General features: G+C 44.0%; 1 protein-coding gene across 1 annotated transcript; it reads left to right on the forward strand.

Annotated features, from left to right (window-relative positions):
* Nucleotides 1–4327: 4327 nt before the first annotated feature.
* LOC110084490 (putative protein-lysine deacylase ABHD14B) lies at nucleotides 4328–14822 on the forward strand. The gene is made up of 4 exons (XM_020803885.3): nucleotides 4328–4494; nucleotides 7848–8083; nucleotides 9763–10004; nucleotides 13655–14822. The coding sequence occupies exons 2-4, from the start codon at nucleotides 7876–7878 to the stop codon at nucleotides 13835–13837; spliced, it is 633 nt and encodes a 210-aa protein (XP_020659544.3). The 5' UTR covers nucleotides 4328–4494; nucleotides 7848–7875; the 3' UTR covers nucleotides 13838–14822.
* Nucleotides 14823–15962: the final 1140 nt, after the last annotated feature.

Here is a 15962-nt window from a genome sequence, read left to right on the forward strand (position 1 = left end):
ATTGCGCTGTGGTGCTTCCTCAATGTATTAAGAAAATAGGGAAAAGGCAGCAAACACAGTGAAGGAAGATACAAAAAGACAGTTAATTTGCTTGCCAGTTTTCAGAGGCGCTTTTGATCTTGGATTCCCTGCCATGCCCCTGCATCTGTACCACCTCTAAACTCGAAAAATGATGAAGAAGAAGCACAGGTGTCCCATTTATCATATCTTTTATCTTGTTTCCATGGCTCCAGCACTGGAGGGAATGATGCTTGTGGGCTTCAGTTCAAATAATCCAGTTAAATCCCACGCTGTTTCAGAACAAAGGGCCAGGACAAGGTGGCATAAATGCTCCATTTTGAAGAACTCAGTGTCGAATAGATTGAAAATAACATAGGAAGATTTGTAAAATAACAGGAGGACAAGAGATATGGGATAAATTATGGATGACCCAATCGGAGAGAACTGTATTAACAATTCTGAGGGAGAAAATTGTCATACAGATAATATATTACACAGTGGCTGGAATCCAGTAGTAGTAAGTGACAACTAGAGTAGGCTTACTGGACTGACATTGATGCTGACTCACTCAATCCCAATTGATTCAATGGGCCTCCTCTAGTTGCTGCCTACTGCTGGATTGCAGCCAGTGTGTTCACAAAAATAATATAGATTAAAAATACAAAATGAGGGAGAAACTATAATCACCAATTACAATTTATATTTATATTTTTCATTCCCTATTGTGCTACATTTCAGAATATCATATGGAAAATATGTACAGTACATGTTAAACTGTGCATGCTACACCAGCCATTGTATAATCAATAGTTTACTAGAAACAAAATACCAAACTTATAGTAAAGGAAGAAATAATGTTTATGATGATGGTAGATCTTCCTTATGGCATTGAACTCCTGGTATAGGAGCTGTGGCAGATAGCCATAACAGGAAAACTAACGTGACCAATTAGTTAAATGTAAAGCTAAATTATCTTATTTTTATAGAATACAGTCTTTCACGTGTGTGTTATATGCCATCGAGTTGGAACTGACTTACAGGATCCTTATGGATGGATGGATGGATGGATGGATGGATGGATGGATGGATGGATGGATGGATGGATGGATGGATGGATGGATGGATGGATGGATGGATGGATAGATGGATAGATGGATGGATAGATAGATAGATAGATAGATAGATAGATAGATAGATAGATAGATAGATAGATAGATAGATAGATAGATAGATAGATAGATAGATAGATAGATAGATAGATAGATAGATAGATAGATAGAGTACATACCATGATTATACTGGGAATATAGCAAATTCTATGGTAGAACTTTTGTCTCCAGAGATAGTTTAAGCCTAAAGTATCTCTGGAGGTAAAAATAAAAGACAAAAACGAGGCTGTTCTACTTTGAGCACATCATGAGAAGCCAAGATTGTCTAGAAAAGACAATAATGCTGGGAAAGGTGGAAGGCAGCAGGAAAAGAAGAAGACCAAATCCAAGATGGACTCCCTATAGGAACCTACAGATTTGAGTTTATAAGAGCTGAGAAGGGCAGTTGAGGACAGGACATTTTGGAGGTCGCTCATTCCTAGGGTCACCATATGTTGGAGGTGATTTGACATCACATAACAACAAATAACTTAATCTGGACATTATACATTGAATTGCATTAGGTTTCTTTGGTGCTATATCACATCATTCACTTGCAGTTAGATTGTGGGCTACTAAGATCTCTAGATGCTTTCCTCCCCATGCTGTCATTCACCAGGCAATGTTACCCATTCTATAGCATCTGATTTTTCCATGCACAAATATAGAAGTTGTGGGGTTTTGCTCCCCATTGAAACTCATTTTGTTTATTTTGGCCTCATTCTCCAAACTGCTAAGGCCATACTGAATCATGATTCTGTCCTCTGAAGTATAAGCTACCCTTCCAGTTTGGCATCATTTGCAAACTTGGTGAGTATCCCATCTCCTCTACTCCATTGTTTATAAAGAAGATGAACAATATGGGGCCCAGTATAGAAACGGGTAGAAACCCATTTGTCATCTCTCTCTAAGATGATGAGGAACCATTGGTGGCACTCTTTAAGTATAGCCTGTCAAACAGCTACAAAAGTAACTAAATAAATAATTACATGCCATTCATCTGATTCTGACTCATGGCAATTCTTTCCAGGGCTCTCTAGGTACGGAGGTGGTTTAACCTTCCCTTCTTCTGAAGGCACTCTAGAACTGTATGGCTTGCCCAAGACCACACAGCCTGGCTCTTCTCTTACCAGGCACTGTGAGAATTCAAGGTGTTGCCTCCTGTCCCAGCTCACTGAGCTATTATCTAGTCCAGCCATTCTCGACAGGGTCCATATAGCCCCCCGGAGGGTGCTGGCACATTTGAAGGGGGGGCATAGACTGAAAAATGTGAGAAGTTTGAGTTGTGTCCTTGTTTGATAGGGAGCCCTGTGTAACCTGAGAGGATCGCCTAAAAGGGCCATGGCCAAAAAGGGTTGAAGAATGGCTGTCTAGTCCATGTTTTATCAGTGTGTCCTCAAGAATATTACGGGGTGACCTTGTCAAATGCCTTGTTAAAATTTAGTTGCATGGAACCCAGTAAATTCTCCTGGTCAACTAAGGTTGCAACTCCATCAAAAAGAGAGAAAGTGTGATCTGGCATGACTTATTTTTGCTCTTAATTATTTTCTGAATGCTCACAACCAATTGTTCAACGATCTGTTTTTAAAACTTTCCTGGTGTCAATGTGGAGCAACCAGTGTTGACTCTCTCCTCTGCCCACCCCCCTTTTGAAGATGGACACAACATTCGGCCCCTGCCCGTCTATAGGGACCTCCCCACGAATTCTTTAAAAGGCTCTGAGGTTACAGCTGCTGATGCCTTGAGTTCCTTTGGGAGCAGGTAGACTTCTCCCGCATACATTAATTTACACAAAGCCAGTAGGCATTCCAATGCCACCTCTTCACCTATTTTGCTCAGCAGCCCCCTCACTCTCTCTTTTATTTGCATTGAACACTACTTTTGTTTTTTGGGGGAAAGTGAGGCAAAGTACAGTATGTGTTGAGTAATTCTGCTCCCTTTCCATCACTCACAATACTAAATACTGGGATTAAAAAAAAGGATAGGAGTCAGAAATGAGACTTCCCTTGAAAAATGTTTAGAAATATCGTGGCAAGCAATATGCACAGTGATGGATTAAGACCTTTAGAGTCCCTAAGCACTGAAAAGATTATGGCAATCCCAAAAAATATAATCTGTGGCAGGTCCATGGGTCTAAAAGACCAGCACCTCTTTTTATTCTTATCCCTAGCCAACCTTCCAAAATGCAGAAGCAATAACTAACAAACACTACTAAGTGATGATTGATCATTCCACTCAAAACATGCATGTTCTCACTAGGTTTATACTTTATACTTTTTAGTTTTTACTGGTACATACTCAATTATTTTAGGTAGGGAGGTGGCTTTCTTGGTGCCCTTGAGGGAGGGAGAGAGAGAGAGAGAGATGAGGGTGAGAGATGAATGGATGTGGTTTGTTAAGGACGGGTCACCATTTGCACCATGGTCCATGGAAAATCCTGCACTGGGAAAAAAAATACCTCTGTGGTGCCCCTTTCTCTTGTTGATATGCAAAGCACGTGCCTATTTTGCTTAATGGTTAATCCGGGGCTAGTTATATAGTATGTTGTTGTTTAGTCGTTAATTCATGTTTGACTCTTCGTAAGCCCATGGACCAGAGCACGCCAGGCCCTCCTGTCTTCCACTGCCTCCCGGAGTTGGGTCTAATTCATGTCGGTGACTTCGGTGACACTGTCCAGCCATCTCATCCTCTGTCATCCCCTTCTCCTCTTCCCCTCACACTCTCCCAACATCAGGGTCTATTCCAGTGAGTCTTCTCTTCTCATTAGATGGCCAAAGTACTGGAGCCTCAGCTTCAGGATCTGTCCTTCCAGTGAGCACTCAGGGTTGATTTCCTTCAGAATGGATACGTTTGATCTCCTAGCAGTCCAGGGGACGCTCAAGAGTCTCCTCCAGCACAACAGTTCAAAAGCATTGATTCTTCGGCGGTCCAGCAATCTTAATTCTGTCTTGGGATTCATCCAGTCCTGCCTTTCGCATGATGTATTCTGCATATAAATGAGCAGGGGGACAATATACATCCTTGTCGTACTCTTTTCCCAATCTTGAACCAATCAGTTGGTAGTTATATAGTATACTGTACGCTTAAACGCCTGGAACAATCAGAAAGCCTGTAGCGTCTAGTTGTTGAGACGATTCCGTTCACATCCACTAGGGGTCGCCGGCGTTCGTGTGAACTTTGGCTTAGAAATGAAACTTCGGAACCCTGGTTGTAATTTTCCCCTCCTCTCTTCGAGGTCTCTTTCGTCAGACTTCGCTTAGGGACTTTGGACCCCGGAAGCTCAGGGAAGCAGCAGATCTTTCGGGTTGTGGTTTAAAGTTGGGGCTTTGCAAAAGGGACAACGTGGGTAAGTTTCTCCTGCCCCCTTCTCTTCTCGCTCGTGGTTTATGCCCGGGACAGCTTTCCACCCGCTGCATCAAGGGGCCTTTGCAACTCTCGGGAAACGGGTTTCCGAAACTGCCTTCATTTCCTGGCCCCCCCTCCCCTCCCCTCCCCTAATCGGGTGCCCCCAGTTGCATTGAAAAAGGAAGGACCCCCGGGCAGAGCAAGTCTTCCCGTGGATCCGATCGGTTTGTTTTGTTTTCCCCATCGTCGCCCCACGATTTGAGAAACGCGCAGACCCCGCGGCTTGCGCCATCGAGTGAAGCTTTGCCCCTGGGGTGACCCTCTCCCCATCGCCTGCGGGTCCCGGGGAACACACCGAGACAAGGATACGCCGCCTAAGTGTCAAAGGCGTGAGTGCCAGAAGGAAAAAAGATGTTTAGAAAAACGGGGGGGGGGGGAACCAAGGACGGAGATCTGAACCCGCCCGGCAGCCGCGCCTCCTTCCATAATAAGCACTGAAACCTTGCTCTTGGTCCCGCCACCCTCACAGGTGTGCTCGGTGGGGACAAAGGAGGGGGCCTTTCTCTGTCATCGCTCCCAGACGCTGAAACTGCCTCCCACAGAAAACCAGCCCAGCCCCATCTTTTCTGCCCTTCCACAAGCAGGCAAAGACCATTCCCTTCAGGTGGATTTTTCCTTTGTGACTGGCAGCCTGAGTGCAGTTTTTTTTTTTAAAAAAAACGGATTGTTTTGCTTATTCTGTTGCAAGAGAACTACGCTCCGTGGACGCTGAAGAGGGGAACTCAGCATTTTCAACATGCCCCCCCCTCCCCAGGATAAAACCCCGATCAAAACCAATTACACGACTTACCCATGGAAACTCCCTGAGCTGGCTTGGTGCCCTCCTGCACTTACAGTTTATTTGTATTGATTTGTCTCTAAGAACTGAATTTCCAGATGATGAATTGGATCATTTGTCCTTCTTCGCCCTCCTAATGTTTGTGTACCAGTAAGAGAAGGGCTGGTTCATACGTGAACGCACATTATTTGATTTTCTGTGCGTTTGGGAACTGGACCCTTGATTCTTGGCAGCAGGTGTGTGTGTGTGAGAGAGATCTGAGGCCAGCATGGAAAGAGTTGGGATGGGACTTTGCCTCAGTGGCAGCCCAACTCACCCATGCCAATCCTCACTTGAATCTGCCTTGATCTGGCGTTACGCCTTGCGTGGCAGAAGAGCAGTGGCGACATGGTCGTCTGTTGCGAGCTGGCTACTCCATGAGAATGCCTGATCCTAGGGAGGCCAGAGGTGGCTGCTGCTTCTCCCTCCAAACCGGGCATTATTCCAGTGTGCTCTGAAATCAGCCATCCATCTGTGTGACCCTAAAGAAACATCATCCATGTGTACTGTCATCAGACCCACATGCCGTGAATTAACACTCTCCTTCCATGCTCCACAAAGCGTGGATAAGAGAATGTAGAGTAAACACGCCTACCATTGGGTTTGGCCCTGCTAATTTCTGGCAGGGAGTCTCCGAAATGTTAACCATCAGGGAATGCAGTCTTCAGTTGAAAAAAAAATGTTCCCTCTCCCTTCCCTACAAACTCAAATGAGAAGTGGTCACTCCTCTTCCCACACACCCCATGTCCTTCTAGGGATTTACAGCTTCAAATTTGCACGTGGACGTGAGAAGGCAGAAATACTGGGGAGGGGTTTTTTCATACTTGATAGCCCATTCACGAGCCCATTCATTACCTGTGGCTCAGCAGGTCCTGTCCTCTGCTTGGCCAACCTGCTGTCCACTATGGAGCAACAAGAATTCTTTTAAAGTGGGAAAAATCTCCAGCAGTGAGAGGAGACAAAGCCCCACGAACATGCTCTGCCACCATCTTTTAGATTCTAGTGAATGTCTCCTTGGTGGGGGCTGCCTCCGGAATATATATTCCAGATACAATAGGAATCCTTTCTACGTTCTCTGCTTTAAATGCCATGCCTCTGAAGCTCATTCCAGCATCTCCACCTCTGAAGACCACTTTATATTTTTCTATCCAAATGTAATCAGACTAATAGTAAATTTCATGAAATGGGGTTTCTTGTTGTGACAATGCCCATTGCAACCTCAGAGGTGAAAAATCTAGACAGCTATGCTGGTCTGTATTGACAAACTAGCTACAGCAATTTTCATCTGTACCAAGAACTTGTCTTGGATCTCAGTGTGTGATCACTTGGAAAGGGGCACTTCCATTCCCCCTGGAAAGTGATCTCCCTTAAAGCGACCCTTCCGTCTGCCAGGAAATTGCTCCAGGGCAGCCACACACACCCCAAGTAGTAACCCTACAGCTGGATCAAAAAGACCCATTTTGGGCATAGATTGGGGTTGAGCTAGAGCACAATTCCTTGTATGTTGTGTGATTGCCATGAAATGGATCACACCAGACTGCTCCACAAATGGCAATCTATTTCTGCATGGGATCACACCCTCAATCATCCATTCATAACCAAGCTACCATTTTGTATTAATTGGACACAGAGAAGCTCTTAACGATAGTGGCCTTGGCTGCCAGATGGGTGGTATATAAACAGACAGACAGACAGACAAATATCAGAATGACTGTGTCTTCCCATATGAGCCTCTGTAGACCTTGAGAAAGCTTTTTCTCAGCCCTGACTCCTGCATAAGTTTGGTTGGTGAGAGTCCAAAGGAAGGCCCATCGCCAGCTCTCCCAGAGGATGGAACTTCCTTCCATGGGGGACTGTATTGGCTTTTTCTGTACTAGTCCTACACAGAAAGGCAGAACTGAGATAAAAATAAAAATAAAATACAGTGGTGCCAGCGAGGCACCACTGTATATTATTGCTGACAAAATCCATTCCCTATCCCCAGTTGTTAAGTGGAGTGTAGTTCACTAAATTCAGGGAAATCTAAATTGAGTGACAGACTGTGCCATTGTCCTTACTAATCAAACAAACTAATCAAACACCACTGCAGGTAACACGGGGGCAAGGCATATGTCATTTTTCATGTGTCAGGAGGGTATCACATAGAAATTTCATGTGCCCCTTCAAAATACACCAGAGTGGAGACCCAGTCTTTTCTTAATCCTATTGTTGTACATTTTGAAAGGATGACACTGGATATGATATATGTGCTTCCCCTTCCCTTTCTAGGTTTTTTTTTTTTAATTGATGCTTGGACATCCATAATGAGCACAAAATCAGAAGTGAAGAACTTGCTGTGAGACCTGGAATAGGCATTACATGTTCCTAGCATAAGGCAAAAGAGTCTAGTTTCTCACATTCTAAGAAGGGAAGCCCAGCATTCCTTTTCTTCCTTTTCTTTCTTATTGCTTCTTGTTCTTCAATCCTCATGCCCTCAGGTTTCCTGGAAGGAACGATTCTGCAGTGATGGCTGCTACGCATGTTACAGAGGGTACTATTACAGTGGATGGGCAGACCCTATTCTACCGGCAAGCCAAGCCTGCTCAGCAGGCTCCTCAGCTTTCTGTCCTGTTGCTTCATGGGATTCGTTTTTCATCAGAGACCTGGCTCAATTTGCAGACTTTGTCCAAGCTGGCGGAAGCTGGATATCGTGCAGTAGCTATTGACCTGCCTGGTATGTCTTGAGCCTCAAGTGAAGGGTGAGATTACCTTAGAGATCAGATCATGGATGGTTAAATAGCGGACAGTGAGAGCACCAGTGCAGGTGTAACTCAGAGTGTAAGATGATGGCTTCGCCCTTTATAAAAAGAGTCATACTGGAAGAGACCGAAGGTGTGTTCACATGATGGCCTAACAGAATACGAGTGAGCAGCACTCTCTTACGTTCTGCAGCAGGTAATGTACAGCGGTATATGGTCTCTGGAGCTGAAAGGAGTCCGATGGTTAAGAAAACAACTGCATAATGGTCTACTTCTCAGGACTCTTTCTTATGCAGATGTTTAAATATGATTGAGTCACATCCATATATGAAAAAGCATAGATGCAGTACAGACAGAAACCTGTGGTGATCATTCTTGGCCTAGAGAGCCACTTGTAGTCAGCTCCCAGTCATGCAAATCCCTGCATCATTATGGTTTACGTATTTTATTCATCTGTTTCCATTGGGAAACTTCAGTGGGGTTCACGTGGGACTAAAAGACAGCTTCCCCATTCATGTGCTGTACAAACTGAAACCTGCTTAATCGTAGCAGTGCAATGCTGTCGTGTACCTTTCCAGACCATACTTGCTTTTCTAATACTTAAGTACATGAGAAGAGCTGTGCTGAGTCAGAGTAAAGACCCGCGTCTCCCCCGTGTCCTGTTCCCAGGTGCCCAGCCAGATGCCTAGAGGAAGCTCCTAAACAGGACACAAGTGCAATAACATCTCCTTGTATATGTTGCCCAGCTGTTAGGAGTCCGCGGCATATTGTCTCTGATACTGGAGATAATACACAGCTACCATCGCTGGTAGCCATTGACAGCCTTATCTTCCATGAATTTGGTTGATTCGCCCTTTCAAACTGTCCCATTTTGGAGATTTTTGGTATGTTGTGTGGCAGCAGCTTCCACAGTTAGATGGTGCAGACTATGAAGGTACTTTCTTTCTTATTTCCTGAATCTTCCAACCTTAAGTTAATTGGCTTGTGCGGGGGTGTTGTGTTTCTAGTGTTATGAGAGGGAGAGGTGAATCCTCTGGGCCCACCGCCTTCATGTAGGGTGAAAAAAAATGTCAAATGTAAACCAATGTTTCTTCCCTACCAGAGCTAGAAGTTGTACAACCCAGGCACTCAAGGACTAGGTAAAGGTAAAGGTTCCTCTTGAAATTTAGTCCAGTCGTGTCTGACTCCGAGGGGCGGTGCTCATCCCCGTTTCCAAGCCATAGATCCAGCGTTTGTCCGAAGACAGTTTCCGTGGTCACGTGGCCAGCACAGCTATACACGGAACACCGTTACCTTCCCACCGAGGTGGTACCTATTTATCTATTCACATTTTTACATGCTTTCAAACTGCTAGGTTGGCAGGAACTGGGACAAGCGACAGGAGCTCACTCCATCACATGGATTCAATCTTATGACTGCTGGTCTTCTGACCTTGCAGCACAGAGGCTTCTGCAGTTTAACCTAGTTTGTGTCAAAAGTCATTCCCTATTTTGCTTCTCCTGGGTTGTCTTGTTTTTACAAAGAATCCACCCCGAAACGTGAAATTTAGCTACGTACAAGATATTTATCTGTGAGACCCTGTGCCTGAGTTCAGGTACTTCTTTACATGCTGAATATGTTTAACACGAGATGTTTTCCATTTCTTGTGCTCCAGGGTTAGGCCGTTCTAAGGACGCTGCTGCCCCGGCCCCCGTCGGCGAACCAGCCCCAGGCGGCTTCTTGAAGTCTGTCTTTGAGGCCCTGCAGCTCGACCAGGCGGTGGTGATCAGCCCTTCCCTCAGCGGGATGTACTCGCTGCCCTTCCTCTTCCAGCACAACTCTCTGTTCAAGGCCTACATTCCTGTGGCACCCATCTGCACGGATAAATTCTCGGCCTCACAATACGCCAGCATCCAAGTATGTGTGTCTGACAGCTACGCTTAGAGAAGGGAGGGAATTCTGAGGTCAAAACAAGGGCAGAGATCCCGTTTCAATAAAAAGTAATGAAAAGAAATTGAGAGATAATGGAGAGATGCAGCTGGGGATGTCAGAAGAGTGTGAAGAAAGCTGAGTAGGCTCGGCACCAGGGACTGTAACAGCAGGCACAGATTTTGTAGTAAAATGTCGATGGGGTTCCTCAGTGGAACACCAGGGGGCACCACCAGCTGCCTCGTTTGGAATGAGGGCACAATTCTGGCAAAACAGGCCTAAATTCATAGACAGACAGGAGGGAGAGCGGTGGACTTTTCTCTTTTTAGCAGCTGTGTGTGTATACAAAATAAAAATAAACATAGAGAGATGGGGGAATTTCTACACCTTTGTATCTGCACTAGTCTCCTTAGTTCAAGCCAAGAAGATGTGAGAACGTCATTTCCCCCCCAACCCCCTTTACTGGTTTTTCAGTCAGAATAGAGTACAGCTTTAGATCCAGTGGTTGAGAAATGTAGCTGCAGAAGCCCGAAAATTACTTAATGGTTAGCAACATTTTAAAAAATGGAAAAAAAGACAGTTAACTCCTTCTGAGAGGCATGGAGGCAGACAGGTTTGCTGTGTACAGTGGTGCCTCGCATTACGACGTTAATTCGTTCCAGCGAAATCACTGTAGAACGAAAACGTCATAATGTGAAAATAAAAAGCCCATTGAAACGCATTGAAACCCCTTCAATGCGTTCCAATGGGCTGGAAACTCACCGTCCAGCGAAGATCCTCCATAGGGTGGTCATTTTCGATGTCTGTGCAACGAGGAATCCGTCCCAGAAAACAGTGGGGAGCCATTTTGTTTACCGGGGGCCATTTTGAAACTGCCAATCAGCTGCTCTAAAATTGTCGTTTTGTGAAGAATTGGTTCCCGAAGCAGGGAACCTATCATCACAAAGCGAAAAAACCCATTCAGACGATCATTTTGCAATCGCAATTGCGATCGCAAAAAGATCATCGTAATGCGGGGCAATCGTAAAGCGAGTCTCCACTGTATTAGCAACAATGTATTTTAGGCCCGGGGGGGGGGTAGTTTCTTTCAAAACCAGAGATGGCCAGACATCACTTCTGATTTTGAAAAATGCCTCCTTAAAGAGGTTATTTTCAGATTTTTTCTTATTTGAGGATATAAGGGAGCACAGAGAAATTAAAGGTGCTGGGAGGGCCCGGCATGTAGCCATATTCCATCTTTAGGGGGGACGGTGTTCCATCTGAAGAGTGTTGGTGTATAAGTGGCCACTCTGCCTCCCCCCCCCCCAACCCGGTGAGTTTCTCTGGCTGAACAGGGAAAGTAGAGGCTTCGAGTGGTAAATGTATATAACTAACCCTCTCTCATTTTTTTAAAATAAAATGGTTTGAGGAGGGGTGATTTTCAAAGAAGGGATAAATGGATGGCAGGAAGGATATGGCATGGAATACTCTGTGAACTTCAGATGTAAGGTCAGTCCCAGGAGAGGACATTCTGAGAGTACCGTTCAGACCATTCCTTTGCAATAACTGATTGCTGCCAAGCTAGGCATCTTAGCAAAACTGCCATGACTCCTGTTGGTTTTCTTTCCACGTATATTCATTTCCAATAAGCTGCAGAAAGTGCAAGGCAGAGGGCATTCAGGGAGTTATTAAACACTGTGTCATATTCGTTTATTTGATTTCTGCCCCATCTTCATCTCAATACTGTGTCCCAAGGTCACAGTTTTGTGCAATATAGGGAGCAGTAATGTTTGTTGTTGTTGTTGTTACGTACTACCAAGTCACCTCCAGTAGTAAATATACTACTGCTGAATTAAAGCAGTACGTAAGTATTTACACTTAGATTGTTTGTTTGTTTGTTTATTGTTTTTTAAGCATATGCCCTGCCCATTACTCTGGGTGGCTTCCAAGAAAATAACATAAATATATGGAAAAAATTGAAATAGTAAATATACAAAAGCAAAAGGCCATCCTAAACACATACACATCCCAGTCTATCAAGCATTACAAAAATTCAAGACGACAAACCATGCAGTTGTCACAAAACTGCTTCAAAATTAAGATTTTAAAAGGCAGTGGTAAAAAGCCAGGTTTTAATTTGCTTCCTAAAGAACAGGACGGTGAGGGGCCCAATCACACCTTCATTCACATTTTCTATGGAATTACATTAATAATGTCTAATTGTGATATATTTGCATACATTCGTTTAAATCGGCATATACCAATTTAATTGAAAAGGTCCTCCTTTTTGACATTGGAACAGTGGCCACCCTACATAACCTGCAGGTCACCCTTCCTGAAATGCTAAAACACTGCTTTGCCAGGGCCTCCTGACGCTAGTCTGATGCTTATAGAGATTTCTCAGTAATATGAGTCTCCAGTGTGTCCTTTTGCACTTGCAAATATGACCTGTAGGCATTTAAGAAAGCAAACAAACCAACAAAAAAACCAGTTACACTCTAGGATAATAGTTTTGACAGCAGTGGGAATTCCCTGTATTTCTGCTACATTTGTGAACATCTACTCTAGGGATTCTGAAGCTCTGCCAATGCAGACGTCTGTTTTTCCTTGCTAGATGTTTTCATTTGTATTGTGAAGTGGAAAATACTAACTTGTAACAATCAGGCATATTTATGATGTTATTTGGGTGTTCAACACAGAACCACCAAATGAACCTAAAGTGAACCTATTAGTATACTGCACTTTTCATTTGGCACAAAGTGAAGAAATATAGGGTTCATGTGTACTTCGCACATTTAGTACATGAAATTGGAGCCCATGTGTGGCAAGCAGAAATCCTGTTATCAGCCTATATGGTGAGCCTGCATGTGGACAAATAGCTCCGTTTGATAGATGGCTATACTTTCCCCAAACCTCCCAGAGAGTTTTTACACAGAACATGTTGGATTTAAGTAGTGTTACCTTGAACTGAACATGCAGGGGCTAAGGGCTTTTCACCACACTCTCCCTCAACCCCTCCTATCCTGTGTACAAGTCAGTGTGTAAAAAAAAACAGGCAATAGTGCTGCTCCTGTGCTCATGAGCAGAGAAGGATGGAAATGATTATGCTGTGTACTATGAACGAAATAGATGGGCATTGGATCTTCCCCACTTTATTCCTCTTACCTATACCTAAGCACATGTATGTAGGTGGAAGATAGGTACATGACTAATATAATTTCCAGGGTAACCACAGAAGGAGCTGACATCTGCATGGCTTCTTCACTGTAGTAACAGACTGCCTGTGAAGGTGGGGGACTCTGCTTCACTGAAGATTATTAAAGAGAGGGTGGACGGCTGTCTCTAAGGGATACTTTACTTATGGATTTCCTGGATAAGCAGGGGTTGAACTGGATGGCCGTGTTTATTCCATGTCTACCGTCTTGGGATTCTATGAATGACACCGTATCATGAGAGAAGCAAAAGGAACAGGTCCCCCTCCCCCCAGTTATATGGTTTACATTCAGGAGATACGTGAAGGTTGTGTACGTTGGAGTCCTGTAACCCTAGATTTTACTTGAATTGTATTTTTAGCACACACTAAGTGTGTGCCCAATGTGGGCAGGATTTTACCTTTGTTCACTTGATCACACCTGATTTCTCTTCTCTCCTGTGCTTAGACACCAACACTCATCGTGTATGGGGACCAGGATGCTCTGATGGGTGAAGTGAGCTTGAACAACTTGAAGAACTTATCTAATCACAAGGTGATGCTGATGAAGGGGGCAGGCCATGCCTGTTACCTTGACAAACCAGAGGAGTGGCACCTTGGTCTTCTAGACTTCTTGAAGAGCCTGGAGTGAAGGAAAAAAACTGGATTTCCCAAACAACCCACCATAATTGATGACCTCACCATCTCTCTCTCTCTCTCTCTCTCTGGTCCAGATTAATGACCTCATTTATCCTCTGGTTCTGAGAATCTCTTTTTTTCAGTTCTTTCAACAATTTGAGCAGGGACTGTGAACTTTTTTGGTATGTCTGGTAGTTCCAGAAATAAAGAATTCACAAGTGGATGATGGTGCATTCAAAATAACTTCCATTGCTTCACGTTTCATCAGGTACGTTGCCAGCTTAACCACCTCTCTTTTTCCCTTCTTTTCCCGTGAATTGCAGAAGGTCACACTTACTCATAATTCCCATATAAAGATGTTTACACGCCCGTGTTGTTATCTGGATTGCACTTGGCCAGATGTGTTTTGGCATTAAATTCACCTATCCTTCCTGCCCCTCACTCAGTCATAACTTTAATACTTCCATCTTCCTTTTATCAAAGGGACATAAAAGTCAACAGTGTTTGTACTTTGGGTTGACTGAGATTGATGAAATGAAAGGGACAGCCTCTCTGTCTCCCATCCAAACAGTCTTTCAGGCCCAGTCCACCTGTAGAGCTCTTTGCTATCTCTGTTTCTAATATCTTTGTCAGGATAAGTTCTGTCTAGATTACAGAACCTTCCTCAATTTCACTATTCTGCTCTGTACAAACATTTCTGTGTCAGAATCTGTTTCGCCTTGGTTTTGGGGTTGCAAAAAGGGTGTATTTTGTTACAACAGAGCTGAACACTAGCATGAACAATACTTGAATGATTCTATCCTGGGGACAATCAGAGGGACGACTAAGTGAACAAGGCAGGAGCAGACCTTCAAGAATTAATCTAAAGTAGAAAAAAGAAGAATAAATTAGATCAGATGTTCAGGACCTGTCTGGATTGCAGGCGAGTTCCGGATGAATAATAAGTTGTTTCTGAAAATGAATCACTTGTGATTTAATAAAACTTTCATTTGCTCCTCTGTCATCTTTGTTGATTCTTCGGCTTGCAGTCCCAGTATAACCCACTGCTATGGACCATCTCATCCTTAGTACGACTTCAAAAAATAAATTCAAAATATAATTTGTAAAACTTCATGAAATAAAGCCAAATGCACAAAATATATTTTAAAACCATGAAAGGATGTAGCATTACAAAAGTCTAGCTGTAAATACAAAAGGCATGGAATTCAAACTAGTGGATTCTGTAACTTGAGCAGTGTATGTTGCAAGATATCCAGTTTTCTTAGTTTTTAAATAAAAGTACAATGTACAGTTTCTTGCACTTCTTGACATATATCTACCAAACCAGATGCCCTTCTGGAACATCTGTTGGGCCACGGATCATCTTTGGGAGTATCTTTCAGGCCGAAGTCTTTCCCATCACTTGCTCCCTGATTTGTTTAAAAACACACACACCATTCAGTCCCATGGATTAAACCTGGGGCCTCCCACATGCAAACCATTTGTCCTCTCAGTGTATTGCAGCCCCACCTGCATCTCTTTGTTAATGACTCAAATGCCAGTTTTCATTCAGTTGATGTGCCAGACCTCTCGCTGAGGAGGAGGAGGATCGCCATAGACTTTTGCCAGCTCATGTCAGTACATTGTTCTTTCCCTCCTCCATCATTGTGACAGGAATAAATAAATCAAGGTTTTTACAGTTTGAGAGAAAAACGTCACAGACATACCACAAACACAGAGACAGGAGTAAAAGCACAAATGGATTCCTTTAAATGCTCTGGGGATTATTCAATTAATGGCCAAGGTGAACAGATGGGGAGACAGGTTAAAATCAGCCGCTCGGCGGTTCTGGAGCCACCTGGCCGTGTGCCTGCGTGTTCATTTTCCACAGATGGAGCCCAGACAGATGGAGCCAGCGGTAAGAAGTAGAGAGGTGGACTCTAATCACCACGCTGTACCCTGACTGGCTGGAACCTGGGATGGCTGTCAAAACATTAGACTTTATCCTATTAGGCAGAGGATTTGCTGGCAGGGGGCTGGCCAGCCCTTGGGTATCATTCCCACACAGTCAGGAAAATCTATATCTGGGATCTAAAGCCCTGGGATTGACTGCACCTCAGGGGAACAGAGAGTGCTTGCTGGCATGTCTTTATGAAGCT

This window comes from Pogona vitticeps, chromosome 2 (genome assembly GCF_051106095.1).
Source record: "Pogona vitticeps strain Pit_001003342236 chromosome 2, PviZW2.1, whole genome shotgun sequence".
Lineage (NCBI taxonomy): Eukaryota > Metazoa > Chordata > Lepidosauria > Squamata > Agamidae > Pogona > Pogona vitticeps.

Bases quoted from the DNA above. Each gene is read 5' to 3' on its own strand.
- LOC110084490 (XM_020803885.3), top strand. From the start codon at position 7,876: ATGGCTGCTACGCATGTTACAGAGGGTACTATTACAGTGGATGGGCAG. The intron at 8,084-9,762 runs GTATGTCTTGAG...CTTGTGCTCCAG, and splicing joins AGTAGCTATTGACCTGCCTG to GGTTAGGCCGTTCTAAGGAC. The intron at 10,005-13,654 runs GTATGTGTGTCT...TCCTGTGCTTAG, and splicing joins CACAATACGCCAGCATCCAA to ACACCAACACTCATCGTGTA.